This window comes from Oncorhynchus keta, chromosome 26, assembly GCF_023373465.1.
Source record: "Oncorhynchus keta strain PuntledgeMale-10-30-2019 chromosome 26, Oket_V2, whole genome shotgun sequence".
NCBI lineage: Eukaryota > Metazoa > Chordata > Actinopteri > Salmoniformes > Salmonidae > Oncorhynchus > Oncorhynchus keta.
Window position 1 is genome coordinate 24,686,928 of NC_068446.1, and position 25,021 is coordinate 24,711,948.

Sequence of the window (25,021 nt, forward strand, 5' to 3'; positions counted from 1 at the left end):
CATTTGAGTGACAGCTGGCAAGATGCACACACAGCTGTAACGGCAGATTTCCTCCTCTTCGTCTGAAGAGGAGGTGTAGCAGGGATCGGACCAAAACGCAGCGTGGTAAGTGTCCATAAGTGGCTGGCGGCTCTGGCAGCTCCTGGCTGGCTGGCGGCTCTGGCAGCTCCTGGCTGACTGACGGCTCTGGCAGGTCCTGGCTGACTGACGGCTTAGGACAGACTGGCGGCTCTAGCAGCTCAGGACAGACTGGCGGCTCTAGCAGCTCAGGACAGACGGGAGACTCTAGCAGCTCTGGACAGGAGGAAGGCTCTGGCAGCACTGGAGAGGAGGAAGGCTCTGGCAGCGCTGGACAGGTGGGAGACCCTGTAGGCAGAAAACGGAGAGACAGCCTGGTGCGGGGGGCTGCCACCGAAGGGCTGGTGCGTGGAGGTGGCACTGGATAGACCAGACCGTGCAGGCGCACTGGAGCTCTTGAGCACCGAGCCTGCCCAACCTTACTGGTTATATGCTCCCGGTCGCCATGCCAGTGCGGCAAGGTGGAATAACCCGCACTGGGCTGTGCTGGCAAACCGGGGGCACCATGCGTAAGGCTGGTGCCATGTACGCCGGCCCAAGGAGACGCACTGGAAACCAGATGCGTCGAGCCGGCTTCATGGCACCTGGCTCGATGCCCACTCTAGCCCGGCCAATACGAGGAGCTGGAATGTACCGCACCGGGCTATGCACCCGTACCGGGGACATTGTGCGCTCCACAGCATAACACGGTGCCTGCCCGGTCCCTCTCGCTCTCCGGTAAGCACGGGAAGTTGGCGCAGGTCTCCTACCTGGCTTCGCCACACTCCCCGTGTGCCTCCGCCCTCTCGGGCTTCCTACCGCGCCGCCGTGCTGCCTCCATTTGCCGGTATCCCTCCTCACACTTGCTCCAGAGAATCCCAGGCAGGCTCCGGCACTCTCCCTGGGTCGACCGCCCACCTGTCTATCTCCTCCCAAGTAGTGACATAGTCCAGATCACGCTCCCATGTCCAGAAATCCTGACATCGCTGCCGCTGCTCGTTACCACACCGCTTGGTCCTCTGTTGGTGGGTGTATCTGTAACGCAGATTTCCTCCTCTTCGTCTGAACGCAGCGTGGTAAGTGTCCATATCGTTTATTATAAAACAAACTGAACACTAAGAACTACAAAACAATAAATGTGAACATGAACGAAAACCAAACCGAAACAGTCCCGTGTGGTGAAAGACACGGAAACAAACACCCACAACCCAACAGTGAAACCCAGGCTAAGTAAGTATGATTCTCAATCAGAGACAACTAACGACACCTGCCTCTGATTGAGAACCATACTAGGCCGAAACAGAAACCTAAACATAGAAACACAAAACATAGACTGCCCACCCCAACTCACACCCTGACCATACTAAATAAAGACAAAACAAAGGAAAATAAAGGTCAGAACGTGACAACAGCAGAGTAAGAGAGAGAGCAATGACATGGTACAGGATAACTTTAAATGGAAGTTGGAGTTCAGTCATGTCTCTTCTCACAAAAAATATCGGCTTGAATTTGCTGAAAGGTCCTCTGCAGACTTCTATCCATTTTAGTTCATGGAAGAATTTTAGCTTGTGCTAAACACTTTGCATACTATTCAGATGGATGGTAACATGTGGAAAACATACAATTAAACAACTTTCGTATAAGAACCCAACAGATTTTATGTCATGTTGAAGTGTGTTTGGAGTAAACTGTTTATGTTGCTAAATGTTTTGCCTCGGGCAAAACATTTTGCTACGGAATCCGACTAATGAATACACCCCCGGTATACATTTCTGATGGTTCAACATTACCCCCAATCTTTTAATTAAGAAAATAAATACATTGAGACTAGAGAAAAAGAGGGAGAGAGTTTTGTATGAACTACAGAGTCCTTAAGGAGAACCTGTCATGTTTAAACTGATTGTCCAGAACAGCAAAGTCTTCAGTACTCAGCCCACTGGGTGGGTTCTTAAAGTTTGTTGAAACCCAATTGATTAAATAGTAAGTGCTGCATATGTTTCTCCCAGTGGTTGATGATTGATATGGAACATAACTTATGAAGACTCTCCACTGAGTACGAATGTAGACACACAAGTCTCCAGAGGAATTATGCAGTATTAACTCTAATCTCTTAAAGAGAACTGATGTTTTTCTCTGATGCTTGCTCCCTCCCTCTTTTATCTTTGTCTTTCCTCAGGTGTATACTAGTTACACTATTGTTTGACTGCATCTTTGTGCAAATTAGTCAAATTACTTTGGATAAGTATTCTCACTGTTCCAAGTAGTCGTGCATAGGCTACCAATATGAAGGCTATCAAGAATAGATTTTTTTCCTAATGGTATTTTTACGTTTTAAGACTTTTGAAGATTTATTTGCCATTTATGTTTTTTAAATACTGAATGATAGGGAATTTATTAAAGGACTGCAGCGATGGAATCTGGAGTTAGCCACCATAAAATTAAAACTGAAATCAATCCTGTGTCATATCCTTGCTTCACAAGCTGAACATGCAATTCTAACCTTGAGGCCTGTGCTATCCCTCACGTCAGGTCTTTAAGCATCAAGCTCAATAACCTAGCAGCGCATGGCTGCTGTGCTTTGAATTAGAGATACCATTTTGTATCCTGCGACGACATCTGCAGTGTGTTTTAAAAGGTTGTTGATCAACTTTGTGTTTGTCTGTTACTCTTCTGATTAGTAACCTCTACCTCACCAGTTTGTGGTAGGGTAAATGCACTTTGGGTCGGACTCTCTCAACCACGCAATGAAGACATTCAGTCTCTGAATTCCTCTGAACCTCTTGTTGCAGTAGTGCCTAAGAAATTCCTCAGCTATGTGCTCATCCGCTGTCCATGGTCCTGAAAGGCCAAACGAGTGGAGGACTCTGTCACTAACTTTCTGAGAGAGCCTGAAAGTTAGTGAATTTTTGTATGCTATTTATGGTGCCGCATTAGTGTATACAAGCTTCCGATTTAGTTGTGGCTCCATAAATATATGCAGGCGTGTGCTCTGAGGAGCCATTTACCCAATTCAATGGACTTAGTTATTTTATGTATAAAAAGCGCACTGCATGCAAAATGTTGGGCTCTTCAGAAATCATATGCAATTGAAAAGCATCAATCTCTTGAAGTATATTTTTAACACACTTATGGGTTTATGTTTAATCCATGTTTACTTGTCTCTAGTTTAGAAACATGTTGATAAATCCTTCATTGTATTAATTTGAATACTGAAAGTAGCCTAAATAAATCAGTCAACAAAAACAGTAGCTGTGTTATCCACACATACATATGAAACAACCTTTAGAGACTTATCTGTGTCCTCTAATAGCCAATATTTGGTAGTGTAAACCATATAAATGGCTAAGACATTGGTATTCAAGATGATAGATTATACAGGACATCTGGTTGGAACAGGTGCGGTTGTCATATTCGCATCATGCTATCTGCAGCTGTGGGTGTTTCAGCAAACCCTTGGCTTTATCTGTTGTCAATGGCTCTGGATTGCTTTGCCAGCACCTGCCACTTCTCAGTCAGTCTGTACAGTATGTGGTTTTAAAATAAGTTATTTCATGTAAGGATTGTAATACAGATGCGACTTAGGTTTGTGGTACAGTATGTTTCACTTGTCTTCTCCCAGCCGCCACCAAGTGTAGCAGTATGTGGAGTAGGTTGTGCGTCAATAACTGAAATAGCTGTGATGATATTTTACTCCCTTATAAACTACATGCACGTAAGCACACACACAGTGTTCGTTCATGTAATGGACACTGTAAAGGTCAGTTATCAACCTTTACCACAGGTGTCTGATAAGTTGTAAAAGGATCTCACTATGTCTGATCCTATTTGTATTCTTACAGCCCTACTATTGTTCACAAGAGCTACAGGCCAATATACATTTTTGCAGAGAGCATTTCTATTTTGCAACCAATGTGTTGGAATTGAAAACCGGGAAGCTGTTAGAGAATGGCGGACATGTACACTGAGTGTACAAACATTAGGAACACCTTCCTAATATTTAGTTGCACCCCCCTTTGCCCTCAGTACAGCCTCAGTTCGTCAGGGTATGGAGTCTACAAGGTGTCGAAAGCATTCCACAGGGATGCTGGCCCACGTTGACTCCAATGCTTCCCACAGATGTGTCAAGTTGGCTTGAAACATACGGGAAACTTCATGAAAAACCCAGCAGTTCTTGACACACTACTACCATACCCCATTCAAAAGCATTTGAATATTTTGTCTTGCCCATACACCCTGTGCATGGCACACATACACAATACATGTCTCAATTGTCTCAAGGCTTAAAAATACTTATTTAACCTGTCCCCTACCCTTCATCTACATTGATCGAAGTGTATTTAACAAGTGACATCAATAAGGGATCATAGCTTTCACCTTGATTCACCTGGTCAGTCTATGTCATGGAAAGAGTAAGTGTTCCTAATGTTTTGTTCACAGTTTAAATACAGCATCATGTGTTACAAAATAAACATACAATTTGTAACACAAGTCCAAAATGATTTCCAGATTATATGGGGTTCTGTTATCCTTTTTCCCAGTGGGGTCTTTGATGTACTTGCACACAAATAATAATGCATATATTTTAAAGCTCATGAAGGAGCATCATCCAGTGTCCTATGAGGGTTGGCAGATGATGCTGTTTCTGTGGACATTGAGACGAGTTGAAGGGATTTTCAGGAAGCGGTGGATTAGCCCTCTCAGATGGCAGAAGGAGAGCGATCTGCTCTGACGGTGTGGTGGTTACCCCATCTGTCAATAATTAGGTCAGTGCTACCTGGCACCAGGTGGTCGTTCGTTTCCACACTCCTTCCACACCACATGGACCGGCTAAGGGACGCAGAGTAGAGCAGGTTGTCCTCTTGCCTAGGGAGTTTACTCTGCGAGCCAGTGGGCAAGCTGGGCCTATGGACTAAGCTTTTATGGCAATATATAAATCACACAGCGGTGGATGATGCAACTTTGCTGTTAATCTATATTTTATTTTGAAGTTACCACCTTCCAAACTGTCCCAGTTGTCACCTAAACAGTAGCTAAGTTCCATTCTCTTCATCCCATCCATTGTCACTAGGGTGCGGATTATGTTTACGTTTTAGTCATTTAGCAGACACTCTTATCCAGAGCAACTTACAGGAGCAAATCGTTTTAAGTACCTTGCTCAAGGGTACATCGGCAGATTTTTCACCTAGTCAGCTCTGGGATTTGAACTCGTGACCATTCGGTTACTGAGCCAACGCTCTTAACCGCTAGGCTACCTACATTATATACACATTAAATCTACACAGTTTATAACAGATATCAGTTGATCATATGCATTTTTATTATTCCATTTGGAAATATATCCCAAGTTTCTAGCCACCTGAGCTGTCTAGGAGATGCCTAGGAGGTGAATTGGTGAAAACCTTTCGAAATAAAAAAAAATACAGATTTATGTCAGGAAGCTTATGTAGTATGTGAAATTAAATATTCTTGGGACGGTGGCTATACTTTTTTTTAACGTGTTGGTTAGGCCTAACTGTTGGTAACCCAACATAAATCCTGATAGTCTGAATGTGATCTTTATTTTCCCAGGTAACCTTGGACGTGTTGACTGCATCAGTGAATTTGAGTTTGACCTTTTCATCAGACCGGACACCTGTAACCCTCGCTTCAGAGTATGGTTCAACTTCACAGTCGAGAATGTGCAGGAAACACAGGTAGGTGATTGTATGAATACTGTATACTGCAGTATACACTAAACTAAAATGTTATTTGATTATTTTCTATAACTGGTATAGCTAACAACCTGTCTGTATTCATTAAAATGTCTATGCACACTTTGAGTAAAAAAAAAAACGTAGCCCACGATTCAAAATGAATTGAAGTTTTGTTGTTTCACAGCCCTTCAGAAGAGTTGTTTGTTTGTACCTGATTCCCTTTTAAAGTACTGAGAAGCACTAGCCACTTGCATGGGTTGAGCTCTAGGATTGGTTGAGAGCAGTGGTCACATGCCAAGGGCATTTGCTTAGTTTTATCAATCCTGGAGCTTCATGAATTCTAACATTTCAACGTAGTTCAGAGAGAGAAAACAACATACTAAAAAGGAGACAATCGGCAGCTGAATTCTATTCCTGCTATCTAATGTAGGTATACAGGCCTGGGTAGTTCTATGCTGAAAAGAGGGATAGGGAAAACAAAGCAATTCTAAGAGAGAGGGAGAGAGAGCAAGCGTGCATGAAAATGTGGGATGCTGAAGCTGTTTCCTGCAGCCCGGCCCTATCAGCCCCATCTCCCTGCAGTGCTGTGGTCAGCGCTAATCAAATTATATGGCCAAGGGATGAATGGAAGCCCTTTGCCAGGAGCCTGATCGATTCTAGGGCCAGATACCGCCTGGCATCCTGCGTCATCAGGATATTTGCTGTTTTGGCAACAAAAAAAAGAGGAGAAAGAAAGGATAGTGAGAAGCCCACACAAACCCTACACTCACTTACTCTTGCATACACCGACAACTACAGGTGACAAAAAGCAGTTGATGCCACACAGTCCTTTCTCTTGGAAATATATTTTTCTGTCTTTCCAATTTTCGTTTAGAATAAGGACCTGTGTGAATTGAATCTACTACAATAGGTTGTTGTTAGGGGAACTGGTGATTGTCCTTTAGTACGGTGTGTGTTATACCTATGTGTACTGTAACACTGTGTGTGTGTGTGTGTGTGTGTGTGTGTGTGTGTGTGTGTGTGTGTGTGTGTGTGTGTGTGTGTGTGTGTGTGTGTGTGTGTGTGTGTGTGTGTGTGTGTGTGTGTGTGTGTGTGTGTGTGTGAGAGAGAGATGTAATTGTGAATCGGCTGTTTACTTAAAAAATATAAATATAAATAAAAATAATGAGTAAATAAATAGAGCTATCTGGAAGCTGTGCCATAGAGATATCGGTACATTCACAGGGAACTGGGCTGGAGTGTTTTATCCAGCTAAGCCTGCCAACTCTCAGTCGAGAATAGGGAAATTGGAAACAGTTAAAAATCCGTGATATTGGAACCGAGATGACCATTTTGAAAGAACGTAAGCTGGTGAAACAGATTTGGTCGGCCTCAATCAGTTTAGCAGCTTTGTGGAAATTGGCTGCACCAGCTTTTTCTTTTCTTTTCTTCACCCCAAAACCTTCACCTCATACCCTATTTTACTTCTGGTATGGTGAGACTGATGCTGGTTAATTATGTTGCAACGACTGGACAAAGCATAGCAGCACTCTGAACTGGAGTTATCATTCAAGTCATTTTGACTCTGTTGAACCAGTTATTAAATCCTAGCCCTTCATGTTAGTTTCACCTAACCAAAGACGATAGTCTACATATTGATGAACACTTATAGTGTGTCAGTGATGAATTGGTTGTGATATACTCTTTTTTTTATATACCACTTCAGCTATTTTTGTAAATAAGCCAGCCATGTTACAGCAAATACATCTCTTTCATATTTCAAATTGAGAGAGCATGGAAACTATTCAATATTCTTGGCCATCATTTTCTCACCTCTGAAAAATCTATCTGGTTTTTAACCATTGGAAACAGTGATGTGCTGTGCCCTAGAGATGATGTCTTTGCGGAATCACCATTTTATTCATAAAAATCAGTCTAATTAAGCTAGAGACTTGCAGGATTTTGCCTGGGCTGCGTCTCAATCTACGGCATCCGCCGATGTCGGCCTTCCGCAGTGTGTGGCAGCTGTGGTACAACGCTGTTTGTCAGACCAGGAGTAATCCTTTTTTTGTGACCGACTTTTTATTAAGTTTTTACAGGTACAAAAAACTATCAAAGAAATGCATACAAAGATCCCAACACGTTCCCTCCCTCAGTCCCCATCCACCCGCCCGAATCCTCCCTTCCCCACCTGGAAACCATGCCTGCCACCACTTTCCATTCCACCCAGCAATCGAGGTTGGCCATTAGTTCCCCTCCCACACTCCACACTCATCCATCCCACGAGACCCACCCCCAATCACCCCCACCCTCCCCCGCAATGACCAGAGATCACCCCTCCCCCAGTCCCCATACCACCCCTTCCCGTGGGCCTGAAAGCAAATAAGTTTTTTTTTTTAAGTCTACATTTCTAGATGTAATTGGTTTGTATGTGTGGGGCTTTAGCTGAGATTGTTCTTTACAGAGTGAAGTATTTTTGCTCAGGCCTCAATTGTTTTTTGACTAGCACCATTCATTCTCGCTGTCAATAATTCTAATGTTATAACTTCTTATACAGTAGTAACTGTATCCATTGGTTAAATGGGAGAAAGGGAGGTGGTTGCCATCTTAGAGCCAACATTTTTTTTTGCAGCAGTGATGCCTACCATTAGTAATCTTCTCTGATTGATTGAGAGATTCAAGGGGCTTTCATCATTAAGTAACATAATATATGCAAAGCGTTGAATATTTACATTCTTGCACTTCAAAAAGAGTTGGGAACTTTGCCCCAGAAGCATTTTACGGCAGGGCACTCCCATATCATATGAAGGAATGTGCCTACCTGATTTAGGGGACACAGTGAACAGTTGGGAGTTGGGGGCAATTTCATCGTGAAACGTTTCCTTGGTGTTACATACAGTCTGTGAACAAACTTGACTCAGAGAAGAATAGTATATTTCAGTTCTTAATGTACCTGTTGATAGGATAGTCTCGAACAAAGCTAGTCCAGTTTATTTTCCAGTGATTGCACATAGAACAGAGGGTAGAGGAGATTTATTGATTCTAAGGCTATCCCTGCCCCCAAAAAATATTGGGTGACGGAAAGTCGTCTGATCTATAGACCAATCAATTGGTCAACATTTTTAAATGTGTATTTTTCCATATATAGACATACACTATGTGTTTTAATAAAATTATCTATCTCCACGATATAAACAAAAGTATGTGGACATCCCTTTCGGCTATTCTATCCAGCAACCTTTCAGCAGCAACTGGCCCAACGCTCTAACCACTAGGCCACCTGCCGCCCCTAAGAACTTAACTGGCCTGCACAGAGCCCTGACCTCAACCACATCAAACACCTTTTGAATGAATTTGAATGCCAACTGCAAGCCAGGCCTCAGTGCCCGACCACACTAATGCTCAAATGGCTGAATGGAAGCAAGTCCCCGCAGCAATGTTCCAAAATCTAATGGAAAGCCTTCCCAGAAGATTGGAGGCTGTTATAGCAGCAAAAGGAGGGACCACTTCCATTTTAATGCCCATGATTTTGGAATGAGATGTTCGACAAGCAGGTGTCACATATTTTTGGTCATGTAGTGTATGCATTCGAGATGTCTGATTCTTTAAGTGCACTGTTTGATGAAATAAGACACAAATAACTCAAGAGGGAGCCAGAGATCAAGATATCCAGAAGAAAAACAAAACTTAACTTGACCCGACCATCCTCCTCCCGCTCCTGCTGGCTTTTGCAGATTTGGCCATTACTCTCCTGAATTTGCCGGTAATAGATTACATGTGGAATGCCAATTTATCTTACCAGTTCTACCAATCTGCGTGACAGTTATGGTTGTCATATGCACATTTCTGTGGAACAGTTTCAATGAATTTATAATAACGTCTTCGTATCTAAAAATCATTTTCATGTGGTTGATCAAAATTCTATCCAAATCTAGATGCAAACCTAAAAAGAATCTTCTGTTGCCATTGCCAACTATGTAAAATAGCTTACAAAGCCAACAAACAAAAACATTGCAGTCTGCAGGTAGAAAATATCCTGATAAAAATAAATATCCTATAAATCACATTGGTTACGCATGGCCTGTCTGCAATGAACTTGAAACATTGTATCAACTATTAACTTGGGTCCAGGGCTAAGCTCGTGCTAGCAAACTTGCAAGATAACATATTCTGGGCCCTCAGAGTTTCCAGCGCCAGTGAGCTCAGGACAGAACCCTAAATGGGAACATTTCCATTTAGGGATCTGCTGGTCTGCATGCGCAGACCAGCTGGCTGGTGTGGTTATGGACATATTCAATCAATCCCTATCCCAGTCTGTTGTTCCCACATGCTTCAAGAGGGCCACCATTGGTCCTGTTCCCAAGAAAGCTAAGGTAACTGAGCTAAACGACTACCGACCCCGTAGCACTCACTTCCGTCATCATGAAGTGCTTTGAGAGACTAGTCAAGGACCATATCACCTCCACCCTACCTGACACCCTAGACCCACTCCAATTTGCTTACCGCCCAAATAGGTCCACAGACGATGCTATCTCAACCACACTGCACACTGCCCTAACCCATCTGGACAAGAGGAATACCTATGTGAGAATGCTGTTCATCGACTACAGCTCGGCATTCAACACCATAGTACCCTCCAAGCTCGTCATCAAGCTCGAGACCCTGGGTCTCGACCCCGCCCTGTGCAACTGGGTACTGGACTTCCTGACGGGACGCCCCCAGGTGGTGAGGGTAGGCAACAACATCTCCTCCCCGCTGATCCTCAACACTGGGGCCCCACAAGGGTGCGTTCTGAGCCCTCTCCTGTACTCCCTGTTCACCCACGACTGCGTGGCCACGCACGCCTCCAACTCAATCATCAAGTTTGCGGACGACACAACAGTGGTAGGCTTGATTACCAACAACGACGAGACGGCCTACAGGGAGGAGGTGAGGGCCCTCGGAGTGTGGTGTCAGGAAAATAACCTCACACTCAACGTCAACAAAACTAAGGAGATGATTGTGGACTTCAGGAAACAGCAGAGGGAACACCCCCCTATCCACATCGATGGGACAGTAGTGGAGAGGGTAGTAGTTTTAAGTTCCTCGGCGTACACATCACAGACAAACTGAATTGGTCCACCCACACAGACAGCGTGGTGAAGAAGGCGCAGCAGGTCCTCTTCAACCTCAGGAGGCTTAAGAAATTCGGCTTGTCACCAAAAGCACTCACAAACTTCTACAGATGCACAATCGAGAGCATCCTGTCAGGCTGTATCACCGCCTGGTACGGCAACTGCTCCGCCCTCAACCGTAAGGCTCTCCAGAGGGTAGTGAGGTCTGCACAACGCATCACCGGGGGCAAACTACCTGCCCTCCAGGACACCTACACCACCCGATGTTACAGGAAGGCCATAAAGATCATCAAGGACATCAACCACCCGAGCCACTGCCTGTTCACCCCGCTATCATCCAGAAGGCGAGGTCAGTACAGGTGCATCAAAGCTGGGACCGAGAGACTGAAAAACAGCTTCTATCTCAAGGCCATCAGACTGTTAAACAGCCACCACTAACATTGAGTGGCTGCTGCCAACACACGGACTCAACTCCAGCCACTTTAATAATGGGAATTGATGGGAAATGATGTAAAATATATCACTAGCCACTTTAAACAATGCTACCTAATATAATGTTTACATACCTTACATTATTCATCTCATATGTATACGTATACACTGTACTCTATATCATCTACTGCATCCTTATGTAATACATGTATCACTAGCCACTTTAACTATGCCACTTTGTTTACATACTCATCTCATATGTATATACTGCACTCAATACCATCTACTGTATCTTGCCTATGCCGCTCTGTACCATCACTCATTCATATATCTTATGTACATATTCTTTATCCCCTTACACTTGTGTCTATAAGGTAGTAGTTTTGGAATTATTAGCTAGATTACTTGTTGGTTATTACTGCATTGTCGGAACTAGAAGCACAAGCATTTCGCTACACTCGCACTAACATCTGCTAACCATGTGTATGTGACAAATAAAGTTTTATTTGATTTGATTTGATTATACAGTATGCCTACATTTGCGCGCAGGCCAGGTAGCCTATAGGCCTACTTCTATGCGTACTCAGGTGTACGTTTTTACTCAACATTGACAGGAGTGCTCCAAACAAAAGACAATGACTAAACTCGTAAATGGAATCAAATAAACCAAAGCCTGTTTCTCATAAGTGTAGCAGAGGTTGCACGCTCTGCAAACAACGTGTCCACTCTAACGATGAGAAAGGATAAAGACTGGAAAAATATATTGAATGGATTAACAGAAAATATCGTAACCAAACAAACATTGTAGATGAGAAATTATAGGAATTAATGGTAAATGTGCTAATGGTGTTAAAAGTAATGGGGAATTGATAGACACTAACAATCAAAAGCAAACAATTCACACAATGAAGTTATGAAACAATGAATGTGCACAATTTGGCGGGAGAGAGGTCATTTTGGAGAGAGAGGTACATTGTGCACTTTAGCCTCTGCAATGGATTCATTCACCGAGATGGGCGCGAAAAAGACAGGTGTCTCATGTGCCATAAAAAAAGTGTAAAACAAATCAAAATATATTTTATATTTGAGATTCTTCAAAGTAGCCACCCTTTGCCTTGATGACAACTTTGCACACTTTTGGCATTCTCTCAACTTGCTTCAGATGTTGAGAGAATGGAATGCATTTCAATTAACAGGTGTTGCTTTTTAAAAGTTAATTTGTGGAATTTCTTTCCTTCATAATGTGTTTGAGCCAATCAGTTGTATTGTGACAAGTTAAGGGTGGTATACAGAAGATTGCCCTATTTGGTAAAAGACCAAGTCCATATTATGGCAAGAACAGCTAAAATAAACAAAGAGAAATGAAAGTCCATCATTACTTTAAGACATGAAGGTCAGTCAATACGGAACATTTCAAGAACTATGACAGTTTTTTCAAGTGCAGTCGCAAAAACCATCAAGCGCAATGATGAAACTGGCTCTCATGAGGACCGTCACAGGAAAGGAAGACCCAGAGTTACCTCTGCTGCAGAGGATAAGTTCATTAGAGTTAACTGCACCTCCGATTGCTGTGGTAGAGCGGGTCGATCCTCAAAAAGTTCTACAGCTGCACCATTGAGATCATCTTGACTGGCTGCATAAAGGCTTGGTATAGCAACTGCTCAGCACCCGACCGCAAGGCGCTACAGAGGGTAGTGGGTCCGGCCCAGCCATCCAGGACCTCTATACCAGACGGTGTCAGAGGAAGGTCCTAAAAATTGACTCCAGCCACCCAAGTCATAAGCTATGTTTGAATACTCATACTAACCGCACATACTATTGTGATGTAAATTGAGTATGTAGTATGCTTATTGGACATAGTATGGATATAGTTAGTATGCCAACAAAAAAAAAGTACCTGGATGTCGTACTACATACGACAAAATAATAACAGTGTAATAAAGTAAGGACTTTTCAAAAAAGTTACGTTTCACATTGTTAGCTAACAATTTGTGAGCTATGCTATCCTTATGAACCGCATATCATAACATTACAGCAGTATCTACCGGTATGTTTGCTAGCTACCTAATGTTAGTTGGGTACTAATATATCGCACTTGCCAGTATATTAATGATATGCAAACTAACTACTTTTAGGGTGTATTCAGAGTCCGCTCTGGGCGTTTGTAAATTCAGAGCATGGTCAGATTGTCTGTTTGTAACATTGGCTAGCTTGCTAGCTACTTCCAGACACAAATGAGAGAACACCTCACTCTGACCATTTTACTCACCCTAGCAGAGCTGGGTAGCCTGTTTTCATGTTATCCAGAGCGTTAGCGACTGTAACTGTGCTGCTGGCAACAAATTCATTACGCTTTGGCAACAGTGTCATACTGTTTTTGACCAGACAGTATCAGATAGGCCTACACATACTGAGACAGAGGGGTGCCGGTAAGATACAATACATTCAGCCTCTTGCAAATTGAAGGAAAATGATGAAACAGAGATAATTTTTTGGGGAAGCCTGGGTTCCCTTGGCATCCATGAATACACGCCACTGGGAAAAAGATAAATCATTTAGTCAGAATGTGAGGTATCTTGAATTCCTGAAGGACAACAATTTCTCCTGTTTTACTCCAAAACAGACTTTTTATATTGACATTTATTGATGATGATGTTATGTAATCTAACATGATATACAGTATATGGCACATACAGTACAAGATTAAAGGACATTTCATCTCAGGTGACTGACTTATTTTGTGCAATGTCATGCTGATAGGAGCTATTAGATCACTCGGTCGTGACCGAGTATAACAACTTAAGCCATAGCTTTCTCAGATTGATGAATATTTTTTTAATGGCTTAAAAGGTTATCATATTTCCTCTGCACTTTGCTATATTCTGAATAGAAGGTGAAATGTACATTTGCACATTAGTTTAAGAGATGTGAATGTTTGGACATCTTTCTGCAGTGTATTGTGGAGACGAAAGAAAGGCTCAGTAGTTTAGAGTCCCTTTTTTTTCACCGAGGAGGGAGGGAGGGAAATCTAGTTATGAGAATTTGCCTGTTTATATATAATATATACATACATACATACACACTGAGTATACAAAACATTAAGAACACCTGCTCTTTCCATGTCAGAGACTGACCAGATGAATCCAGGTGAAAGCTATGGTCCCTTATTGATGTCAGTTGTTAAATGCACTTCAATCAGTGAAGATGAAAGGGAGGAGACGGGTTAAAGAAGGATTTTTTAAGCCTCGAGACAACTGAGACATGGATTAGGTATGTGTGCCATTCAGAGGGTGAATGGGCAAGACAAAATGTTGAAGTGCCTTTGATCGGGGTATGGTAGTTGGTGCCATGCACACCTGTTTGTGTCAAGAACTGCAACGCTGCTGGGTTTTTCACGTTCAACAGTTTCCTGTGTGTATCAAGAATGGTCCACCACCCAAAGGACATCCAGCCACCTTGACACAACTGTGGGAAGCATTGGAGTCAACATGGGCCAGGATCCCTGTGGAACACTTTCGACACCTTGTAGAGTCCATGCCCCAACGACTTGAGGCTGTTCTGAGGGCAATACTACAAATAATATTAGTAAGGTGTTCCTAATATTTGGTATACTTAGTGTATTTCCCTCACCCACAAATAGAACAGCTTGCAAGAAAGGCATTTCACTGAGGGTAGTGCATACGGCCCAGTATATCACTGGGGCCAAGCTTTCTGCCATCTAGGACCTCTATACCAGGCGGTGTCAGAGGAAGGCCCTAAAAATTGTCAAAGATTCCAGCCAACCTAGCCATAGAATGTTCTTTCTGCTACCGCAGGGCAAGCGGTACTGGAGCACCAAGTCTCGATCCAAAAAGCTTCTACCCCCAAGCCATTAGACTGCTAAACGATGAATCGAATGGCTACCCAGGCTATTTGCATTGAACACCTTTTTTACGCTGCTGCTACTCACTGTTTATTATCTATGCATATTCACTTTACCCCTACCTACATGTACATATTACCTCAATTATCTTGGCAAACCTCTACCCCCACACACTGACTCTGTACCGGTACCCCATGTATATAGATTCGTTATTGTTATTTTATTGGGTTACTTTTTTTCTTACTTTCGTTCATTTTTTTTTTCATTTTTTTATCAAATATTTTTTTACTTACTCTTTCAAAAGTTCTGCATTGTTGGTTAAGGGCTTGTAAGTAAGCATTTCACAGTAAGGTCTACCTACATCTGTTATATTCGGCGCATGTGACAAATAACATTTGATTTGACAGTACTTGTGCATGTGATCTTGAAACTTGAAACAGAGGCTTTTCTGGGAAGCCTTATGGTTGTTGTGCTGTGTAATATCAGTGCTTGCCAGAGCCGGGCTCCTGGACCACTTGAATGCTGCATATTAGTTTAAAAAAAATCTGTGATGATAGGTTTGACACCCTGAGAAAGGAAGCCTTGGTCCATGTCTGGATGTGGCTGTTTAACCCCTCCTATCCTCTGTTGCCTGATGTCCTTCACTGCTGATGGGGATGGCTGGCTCCCCCATGAATACTGGCAGATGAGTGTAATCATGGCCGGCGGCAGCTCGATGTGGGGCCCGCCTGCGGGAAGGTTTACGGCGTTGTGCTCCTGGATTAGACAAGCAGTTTATCAGGTCTCCCCACACTGGCACCCCCACTCAGCAACAGGTCTCATCCTCTGTTTACTCTGCAATGCTAAAAAGACTGCAAAGGCATAGTCCCTGTTTTTTATTCTTTGGCTTTTCCCTTCTTCATTTGCTTTGGGAACAGCATAGCCATTTATATTTCTTGTGCCTCTGCTCTGCTGTGGGGAATGCTTTCAAGGTTTTTCTCCCAGTCACTATTGAAGAGGAGTGTGCTTTTATAGTCTACCAAAGGGATTATTCAGCAAAGTGGGATTTGGGAACAAATAGGCCTACACCTGATATAACATGTTGGATTATAGGTTTAAACCTTAGTAGAGACATAGTAAGAGGAAATTGTGATTTTGAAAGACATAGCTAGGCCTACAAGTTATTAACCAGTCCACTCAGAGTTATCATGATATCAAGTAACCTTCCTCTCCAAGGGGAACTAATGGATCTTATTCTTTGTCAAGACTGATAATGACATAATGACATAGACAAAAGGATATGAGGGCACACACTGGATTTTCTAATTATGGCTAAATATGTTTCCATGGGTTATCTTCTGATGAAGACTCATCAGAATGTGTAGCTTTATTTTATAGCTTTATTCAGTCAAAGCCTCCTAGTAAAATCCATTCTGATAGGAGTTATGTTTTTCAACAGAACAGACAGTAGAATAAAGCCAATTTAGCAATAGGCATGCTTCTGTTTCTATACAGTGTTTGAAATCAGATCACTATAACATAATTGATCTCAGTATTTACAGTATTACTATGGATTGTTCATTAACAGTTAAACAATCTTATTTTGGATTTGACAGTATAGAACTCCATCTCTGTGTCCTGTGTTCATCAGGAATGTACGCGTCTGTCACAGCTCTTGTCGGAATGCATGGACCAAAATGCAGCGTGGTAAGTGTTCATGATGTTTTATTAATCAAAAAACACTCGAACAAATAACAAAGAGAAAAAAAACGAAAAAAACAGTTCTGTCAGGTGCAGACACTAAAGAGAAAATAACTACCCACAAAACCCAAACGAAAAAGGACAACTTATATATGATCCCCAATCAGAGACAACGATAGACAGCTGCCTCTGATTAGGAACCACACCAACATAGAAATAAAGAAACTAGAATGCCCACCCTAGTCACTCCCTGGCCTCACCAAAATAGAGAATAAAAACCTCTCTATGGCCAGGACGTGACAGTACCCTCCCAAAGGTGCGCACTCCGGCCGCAAAACCTGAGTCTAAAGGGGAGGGTCCGGGTGGGCATCCCTTCACGGCAGCGGCTCTGGTGCGGGACGTAGACCCCCCTCCGTCCGCAGATTCCTCCACTTTTGTGGCGGCCCTGGTGCATGGACCTTCACTGGAGGAACCGAGCTGCAGATCATCGCTGGAGGATCCGGACTGGGGACCGTCGCTGCAAGCTCCGAGCTGGGGACCGTCGCTGCAAGCTCCGAGCTGGGGACCGTCGCTGCAGGCTCCGAACTGGGGACCGTCGCTGCAGGCTCCGAGCTGGGGACCGTCGCTGCAGGCTCCGAACTGGGGACCGTCGCTGCAGGCTCCGAACTGGGGACCGTCGCTGCAGGCTCCGAACTGGGGATCATCGCTGCAGGCTCCGAACTGGGGACCTTCGGTGCAGGCTCCGGCCTGCGGACTGTCGCTGCAGGTTCCGGACTGGGGACCTTCGCTGCTGGCTCTGTGCCATGGATCGTCACTGGAGGCTCTGTGCCATGGATCACCACTGGAGGCTCCGTGCCATGGATCATCACTGGAGGCTCTGTGCCATGGATCACCACTGGAGGCTCCGTGCCATGGATCATCACTGGAGGCTCTATGCCATGGATCATCACTGGAGACTTCGGGCCATTTATCATCACTGGAGGCTTCCTACGTGGAGCTGGAGCAGGTCTCACCGGACTGAGGAGACGTACTGGCAGCCTAGTGAGTGGAGCTGCCACAACATGTCCTGGCTGGATACCCACTCTAGCTCGGTGAGTGTGGAGAGCTGGCACAGGACGCACTGGGGGCATAGTGCATAGAGCCAGTGCAGGACACACTGGACCGTGGAGGTGCACCGGAGGTCTGGAGCGCAGAGCTGGCACAACTCGTCCTGGCTGGATACCTTGGGCCATATATCATCACTGGAGGCTTCCTACGTGGCCCGGCAAGTGCGAGGAGCTGGAACAGGTCTTACTGGGCTTTGCTGGTGAACCGGGGACACCGTGTGTAGAGCTGTTACAGGATAACCTGGGCCGAAGAGGCGCACCGGAGGCCAGGAATGCTGAGCCGGCACAATCCGTCCTGGCTGAATGCCCACTCTAGCACGGCCACTGCAGGGGGTTTGCACAGAGCGCACCGGGCTGTGGATGCGCACTGAAGGAATGGTACGCAGAACCGCATAGCATGGTGCTTGACCGGTCACTCGCTCCCCATGGTAAGCACGAGGAGTTGGCTCAGGTCTGAACCCTGACTCTGCCACTCTCCCCGTGTGGCCCCCCACAATCTTTTGGGGGGGCTGTCTCTCGTGCGTGCCTCGTTGCCATGACTCCTGGTATCGCCACCGTTCCTCCCTTGCTGTTTACGCCTGGGTCTTGTCCCCTGCCATAACCTTCTCCCATGTCCATGAGGTCTTCCACTCACTCTTCTCCCAGGCCCAGGATCCCTGCTCCTCCTGGCCACGCTGCTTGGTCCTTTGGTGGTGGGTAGTTCTGTCACGGCTCTTGTCGGAATGCATGGACCAAAACAGCTGCCTCTGATTAGGAACCACACCAACGTAGAAATAAAGAAACTAGAATGCCCACCCTAGTCACACCCTGGCCTAACCAAAATAGAGAATATACAAACCTCTCTATGGCCAGGGCGTGACAGCGTCTGTGCACTGTATGGATATCAACAGAGTAACGCTGTGAATCACTGCCAAATCCAGTCATTAAATCCTACATTAAAATCGCAAAATATCTCACGGTTTAACTTTTAATGTCTGAACCTTTTTGATACTCCCTGCCATGGGTGGTGAGGATGTGCCTATGAGGCCTAAAAGGTTGAAATTGTCTGAGCAGCACTGCTGAGCCCAGCATGTGAGGCGGCAGAGAGGAGCTTAGCATAGCCGTTGTAAAGGAAGCACTGGGGCCATTTGGAGCCCTGTGCATCTGCATGAAATTATCAGTGCAGAGTCAGGACATGGATCATCCTTTTCACAGCGTAATGAATACAGATTGCACACCGGATAGAGATGCTCTGCAATCTGCTGCGCCACAAATGCAACAACTGCTGTTCTAATCAAATAGTATTTTCATGCCAGCGCAGCCTTAAGTTGGACTAAATTAAATTCCAGATTTGGGGTTATAAATGTTGCAATTAGGTTATTGTTTAAAAAGGGGGCCTGGTGTTGGCTCCCTCGCAGTGTGTGAGCAGTCGCCGGTCTGTTGTTGTAACTCGTTGGTGTCCAGATAGTAGAAGGACTGAGTGCAATCACAGCACCAATGGTTTAACGCCAGCATTTAGACGTAGAATCATTCATTATGCCAACTAGCGGCCTGGGAGCACACATTTTTCTCTATTTATTAAACATCAAGGAGCTACTAAGCAGCATCGTGGTACCACTTTGATGCTGCTTTTGTTTCTATTTACAGTATGTGGGCAATTCAATCAGTAAATGACCTCCTTCTTGCTGCACTGTTTGTTCATTGTGGCTAATTACCGTGTAAATTGTTCTCATGATGTTATATCTGTAAACTTATACCCAATTGGGGGGGCATGCTGATAGTTATCATTTAGAGTGTTGAGTTAGGCTACACTATTGTTGTTCACTGTCTGGAGATTCTGTTGAAGAGCTAGAGATGGTTAGGTAAAGTGTTTCAGTTCTTCATATGCTTACCCTTCACTTTGAAGTGGGTATCTAGGCCTTCAGTGCATTATCATCTAAACACAGATTCATCATGGCTGGCTATTAAGTGCTAAACTCAACTACTTTAATGACTTTTTCATTGGCAAGATTAGCAGAGGTGTGGACTCGAGACACATTTGATGACTTGAGACTCGACTTGGAAACTTGACTTGGACTTAGAGCCTCAAGACTCGGTACACAACTTTGACTTGAAACTGATGACTTGAAATGATCAAAAATTACAACAAAGCGCCTATGCAAAGCCCTCACTGTCACTAAGCAACTTATGGCATATATATATATATATATATATATATATATATATTCTAGCGTCTGCCTGCCAGCTGGAAATCTTTGCCAATGGGTGTGTGTGTGTGTGTGTGTGTGTGTGTGTGTGTGTGTGTGTGTGTGTGTGTGTGTGTGTGTGTGTGTGTGTGTGTGTGTGTGTGTGTGTGTGTGTGTGTGTGTGTGTGTGTGTGTGTGTGTGTGTGTAGGCTAACTGCCCCTCCCCTCTGAAGCATAGGTTACTGTAGCCTACTGATGACGTTACAGGCGTAATTCCGAAATTAGGGAGAGTTGTTTTAATTAGAGAAGAATGGATTTACCTTTTCAGTGCTAGTTAAGGATACTGTAGTTATCACATTTCATGTTCGATTTATTTAACTACAAAAAGGTAAGACATTTGTATTTATTCTAGTGCTGCTCTGCACACACAAGCGTGTTAGCTAGCTAGCTGGCTCAATGTTAAACCAACTCGGAGGTTCAAAGACATTCAAAGTTCCTCCATAGAAGCCGCTCCCCCATAGGACATCAATATCAAGCCTGTCTGTCAGTCTGGACTTCATCACATCATCTTACAAGTCTCCATACATGTTTCTGTGAACACATACACTACCGCTCAAAAGTTTGGGTTCACTTAGAAATGCCCTACTTTTTGAAAGAAAAACACATTTTTTGACCATTTAAAATAACATCAAATTGATCAGAAATACAGTGTAGACATTGTTAATGTTGTAGATTACTATTGTAGCTGGAAACGGCTACAATATCAATATCTACATAGGTGTACAGAGGCGTACAGTGTTCCAATGGCACGTTGTGTTAGCTACTCCAAGTGTATCATTTTAAAAGGCTAATTGATAATTAGAAAACCCTTTTGCAATTATGTTAGCACAGCTGAAAACTGTTGTTCTCATTAAAGAAGCAATAAAACTGTTCTTCTTTAGACAAGTTGAGTATCTGGAGCATCAGCATTTGTGAGTTCTATTACCGGCACAACATGGCCAGAAACAAATAACTTTCTTCTGAAACTTGTCAGTCTATTCTTGTTCTGAAAAATTAAGGCTATTCCATGTGAGAAATTGCCAAGAAACTGAAGATCTCGTACTCCGGGATGCTGGCCTTCTAGGCAGAGTTCCTCTGTCCAGTGTCTGTGTTATTTTGCACATCTTCATCTTTTCTTTTTATTGACAAGTCTGAGATATGGCTTTTTCCTTGCAACTCTGCCTAGAAGGCCCGCATCCCGGAGTTGCCTCTTCACTGTTGACGTTGCGACTGGTGTTTTGCGGGTACTATTTAATGAAGCTGCCAGTTGAGGACTTGAGAGGCGTCTGTTTCTCAAACTAGACACTCTAATGTACTTGTCCTCTTGCTCAGATGTGCACCGGGGCCTCCCACTCCTCTTTCTATTCTGGTTAGTGAAGGGAGTAGTACACAGCGTTGTATGAGATCGTCAGTTTCTTTCAAAAACAAGGACATTTCTAAGTGGCCCCAAACGTTTGAACGGTAGTGTACACATGTAGTCACTGTTCTATTACCAATGGCAGTTAGGATAGGTAATATCTGACACACAAACAGGTGTGGAAGTTTGAACAGGTCAGATAAAACCTACCCAATTATGGTCTCCCCATCAAATGACTGAGTCTGCCGTCTGGCAAAAGCATCTCCAGTACATCTGTAGAAGTAGGCAGATTTGAGGCAGAGTTCATCAGTGACACATGGAATTTAAAAGGGTGTTGTATTACTGGGCATGTGTTCTGTACTGTATTATTAGTATTCACCTCATTGTAGATGTGTTGAGTAGATGTATTGAGTGCCATGCCTCTCTGCATCTCATGCATCTGTGAACACATTCAGTCACTGGTCTATTACCAATGGCAGTTAGGGATAGGTGATGTCTAACACACAAACATACTATGTTGAACAGGTCAGACTAAACCCACCTAATTCTGTTCTCCCCGACTGTTGGTGAGCAGGCAAGAGGTGAGGCTGGAGGTTAGGTTAGCTAGCAAGCTAGTTGGTGTAGCTACCGATCATAGTGATAAAGATTATCAAAATATACACCACCAAATACATAACCAGCAGTCTATGGTCTCGCTACAAGTATACTCACCACCACTGGGGACCAACGAACTCCAACCACCTATTCCGCATGATAGGGCCCTTTGGCAAAGCATGCAAACAAGTTGGCTGTGCAACCTGCTGGAAGCATGGATTGCATGGCTAATCCATATAGGGCATTTCAGAGAAACACACACACTCTCTCTCTCTCTCTCTCTCTCTCTCTCTCTCTCTCTCTCTCTCTCTCTCTCTCTCTCTCTCTAAAACATACACCCACACATTATTCTTAGCATTGTAATGTAATAATGGAGCAGTGTAAATTTGTATAATGCACAATGTTTTGTTTGATGTCATGTTTTTACCCCGTTTTGTCACCCAGGAAGTGTAGCTGCTGCCTTGTCAACAGATAATGGGGATGCAAATAAAATACTAAATACTCAGAACCATCACTCTGTAGGAGTGCAGACTGAAGCATTGACTAGGCCGCATATGGAATAGCTGATTAAATCTCTGTGTTGTTGGTGTAATTATCATTCATGTAACCAAATCAACCGTAAAACTAAATTAGCGCTTCTAGGAAAAAAAACAACCCTCTTGTAAGATATTAGAGGGACCACAGAGGATAAACAATTTTTTTTTCACAACAGTGCGATGCCCCTAATGTACTGTGTGTGTTTAAAAAAGCCAGGCAGGAGGTTTGTGTTGTTTTGAAACATGCGAGTCCTCAGCCCACATTTGCATTTTCATTCTATTCAGTGGCTTTCACTTATTACTTTAAAATTGTTTTTGAATCTCTAATTCCCTGGATGACAGGCTGTATTGAATGCTATTTGCTCTGTATTATTTGATGTAGGAGGCTGTGGGGAGTTGCTGTCAATCTGTGTTCATGGCTAATGTTGTTAAGTAAAGCCAATATGGTTGTTTTCGCTGCGTGTTGTCATAAAGGTGGGGCGGGCAGGCTGTATGCCTGGTAACATGATGGATGAGCGTGGGCATCTGACTCCCCTGCTGCAGGAGAAGAGAGGAGAAAAGAGGAGCCCATGCTGGGAGAGCCATTGAGAGCCACTGCACTGCAGAGGGGGCTCAGTGGGGTAGAGGCCCAGCATAATACACACTTACAATGGGCTGCAGTTTAATATAGGGCTCTGATAGGGCTCTGACTGTGATCTCACACTGAACCATGCTGAGGCAAGTTTAGGTGCTCCTGCTACAAATTCCCAAATGCTGCCTAAATGCTTTGAGATAGGCTAATTATTTTAGGTAGAGGCATTGTGGATATTAGTAACGTGTAATTTTATCTATATTAAAGTGGACTAATTATTTGATTTGCTCTTTGTTTACCTTGCTAAGTTTACCTTTTGTAAGAAGGATGAGCTAGTATTAGTCTATGTTGTCCACTTTATATAATCAGGGGGAAAAAAACTATTTTGAAATGTTTTAATAAGTGAATTCATCAGTATTGTTTCATGACATTTACAGCTTTGTTAAACCTAACAGATCAGGTGTGTGGTTGCTAGTTGGTTAGGGGTGTGAAAGGGTGGTGTGTCGCAGCTAGCTATGGCATTATATAATAATAATAATAATATATGCCATTTAGCAGACGCTTTTATCCAAAGCGACTTACAGTCATGTGTGCATACATTCTACGTATGGGTGGTCCCGGGGATCGAACCCACTACCCTGGCGTTACAAGCGCCATGCTCTACCAACTGAGCTACAGAAGGTATATGATGTTTTGGCCTTGGAGGTGAAGCTTGCGGTTCGACTAGCAGAGAGGGGAGTGTGGAGATGGTCGTCCGTGATGTCCATTGGTCCATGCAGGATTTTATCTCCCAGCAGCACCTTGGGGTCGGTGCCGCCTGAACTCTGCAGTTCCATAAATCAGAGCCGGGGCCTTGACATTGTGTATTCTTCCTGTCATGGCTGCAGTTAGATCCAGAGAGGCAGGATGTCAATGAAACAAAGCTGCACTTATTCACACTGTGGTGATTCAGTGCAAACCAGAACCCTGGGGGATTTATCATTTGTCCTTTTTATCCACATCCGCCTCTATGATGCCTGCACACCAATTTGGCCAGTGTTACCCAGTGTTGATGTTTCAGTGTACCATTTCTAGTGTTGATTCAGGTGTTAAATGAACACCCATTTGTGTAAAATAACCCCAGTGTTGGTGTTAATAACCAGTGTTAAACCAAAACCACACCCATCATTATCATATTTCTCAGCATGCTCTATTGCAGATAGATTTTCTACATTTTTTGTTTCAATATCTATGTTTTTGTATGTACATTACCAGTCAAAAGTTTGTACACACCTACAATTTTTTTTCTTTATTTTACTATTTTCCATATTGTACAATAATAGTGAAGACATCAAAACTATGAAATAACACATATAGAATCATGTAGTAACCAAAAGTGTTAAACAAATCAAAATATATTTTAGATTCTTCAAAGTAGCCACCCTTTGCATTGATGACAGCTTTGCACATTCTTGGCATTCTCTCAACCAAGCTTGATGATAGTGGAAAGACAACGGATGTTGCATGAAGCTGGAAGTATATCCTTGATAATGCCTGCCTCCTGAATCCAAGTGTTTGACACATTCCGATCAAACTTGATCAATGTACCAGATACAGTCATTTTTCATACTTGGGTCACCCTACTTTGAACTGGTTTCATCCAAATATCATCCATTTAGATGAAAAATGGATGTAAGAGATGGGCATACAGTGCATTCGGAAAGTATTCAGACCCCTTTATTTTTTTCTACATCTGGTTACGTTACAGACCTATTCTATAATTGGATTCAATTGTTTTCCATCCCTTGTCAATCTACACACAGTACCCCATAATGACAAAGCAATACAGGTTTTTAA

The 25,021-nt window shown here is 43.6% G+C and overlaps 1 protein-coding gene across 1 annotated transcript in view; it reads left to right on the top strand.

The window, feature by feature from the left end:
• Positions 1-25,021, top strand: part of LOC118359141 (cytosolic carboxypeptidase 6-like) — a 447,711-nt gene that overhangs the window by 23,281 nt on the left and 399,409 nt on the right. The window contains exon 3 of the mRNA XM_052480434.1: positions 5,626-5,750. Within this exon, the coding sequence (XP_052336394.1) occupies positions 5,626-5,750 (125 nt within the window). The remainder of the gene's footprint in view (positions 1-5,625; positions 5,751-25,021) is intronic.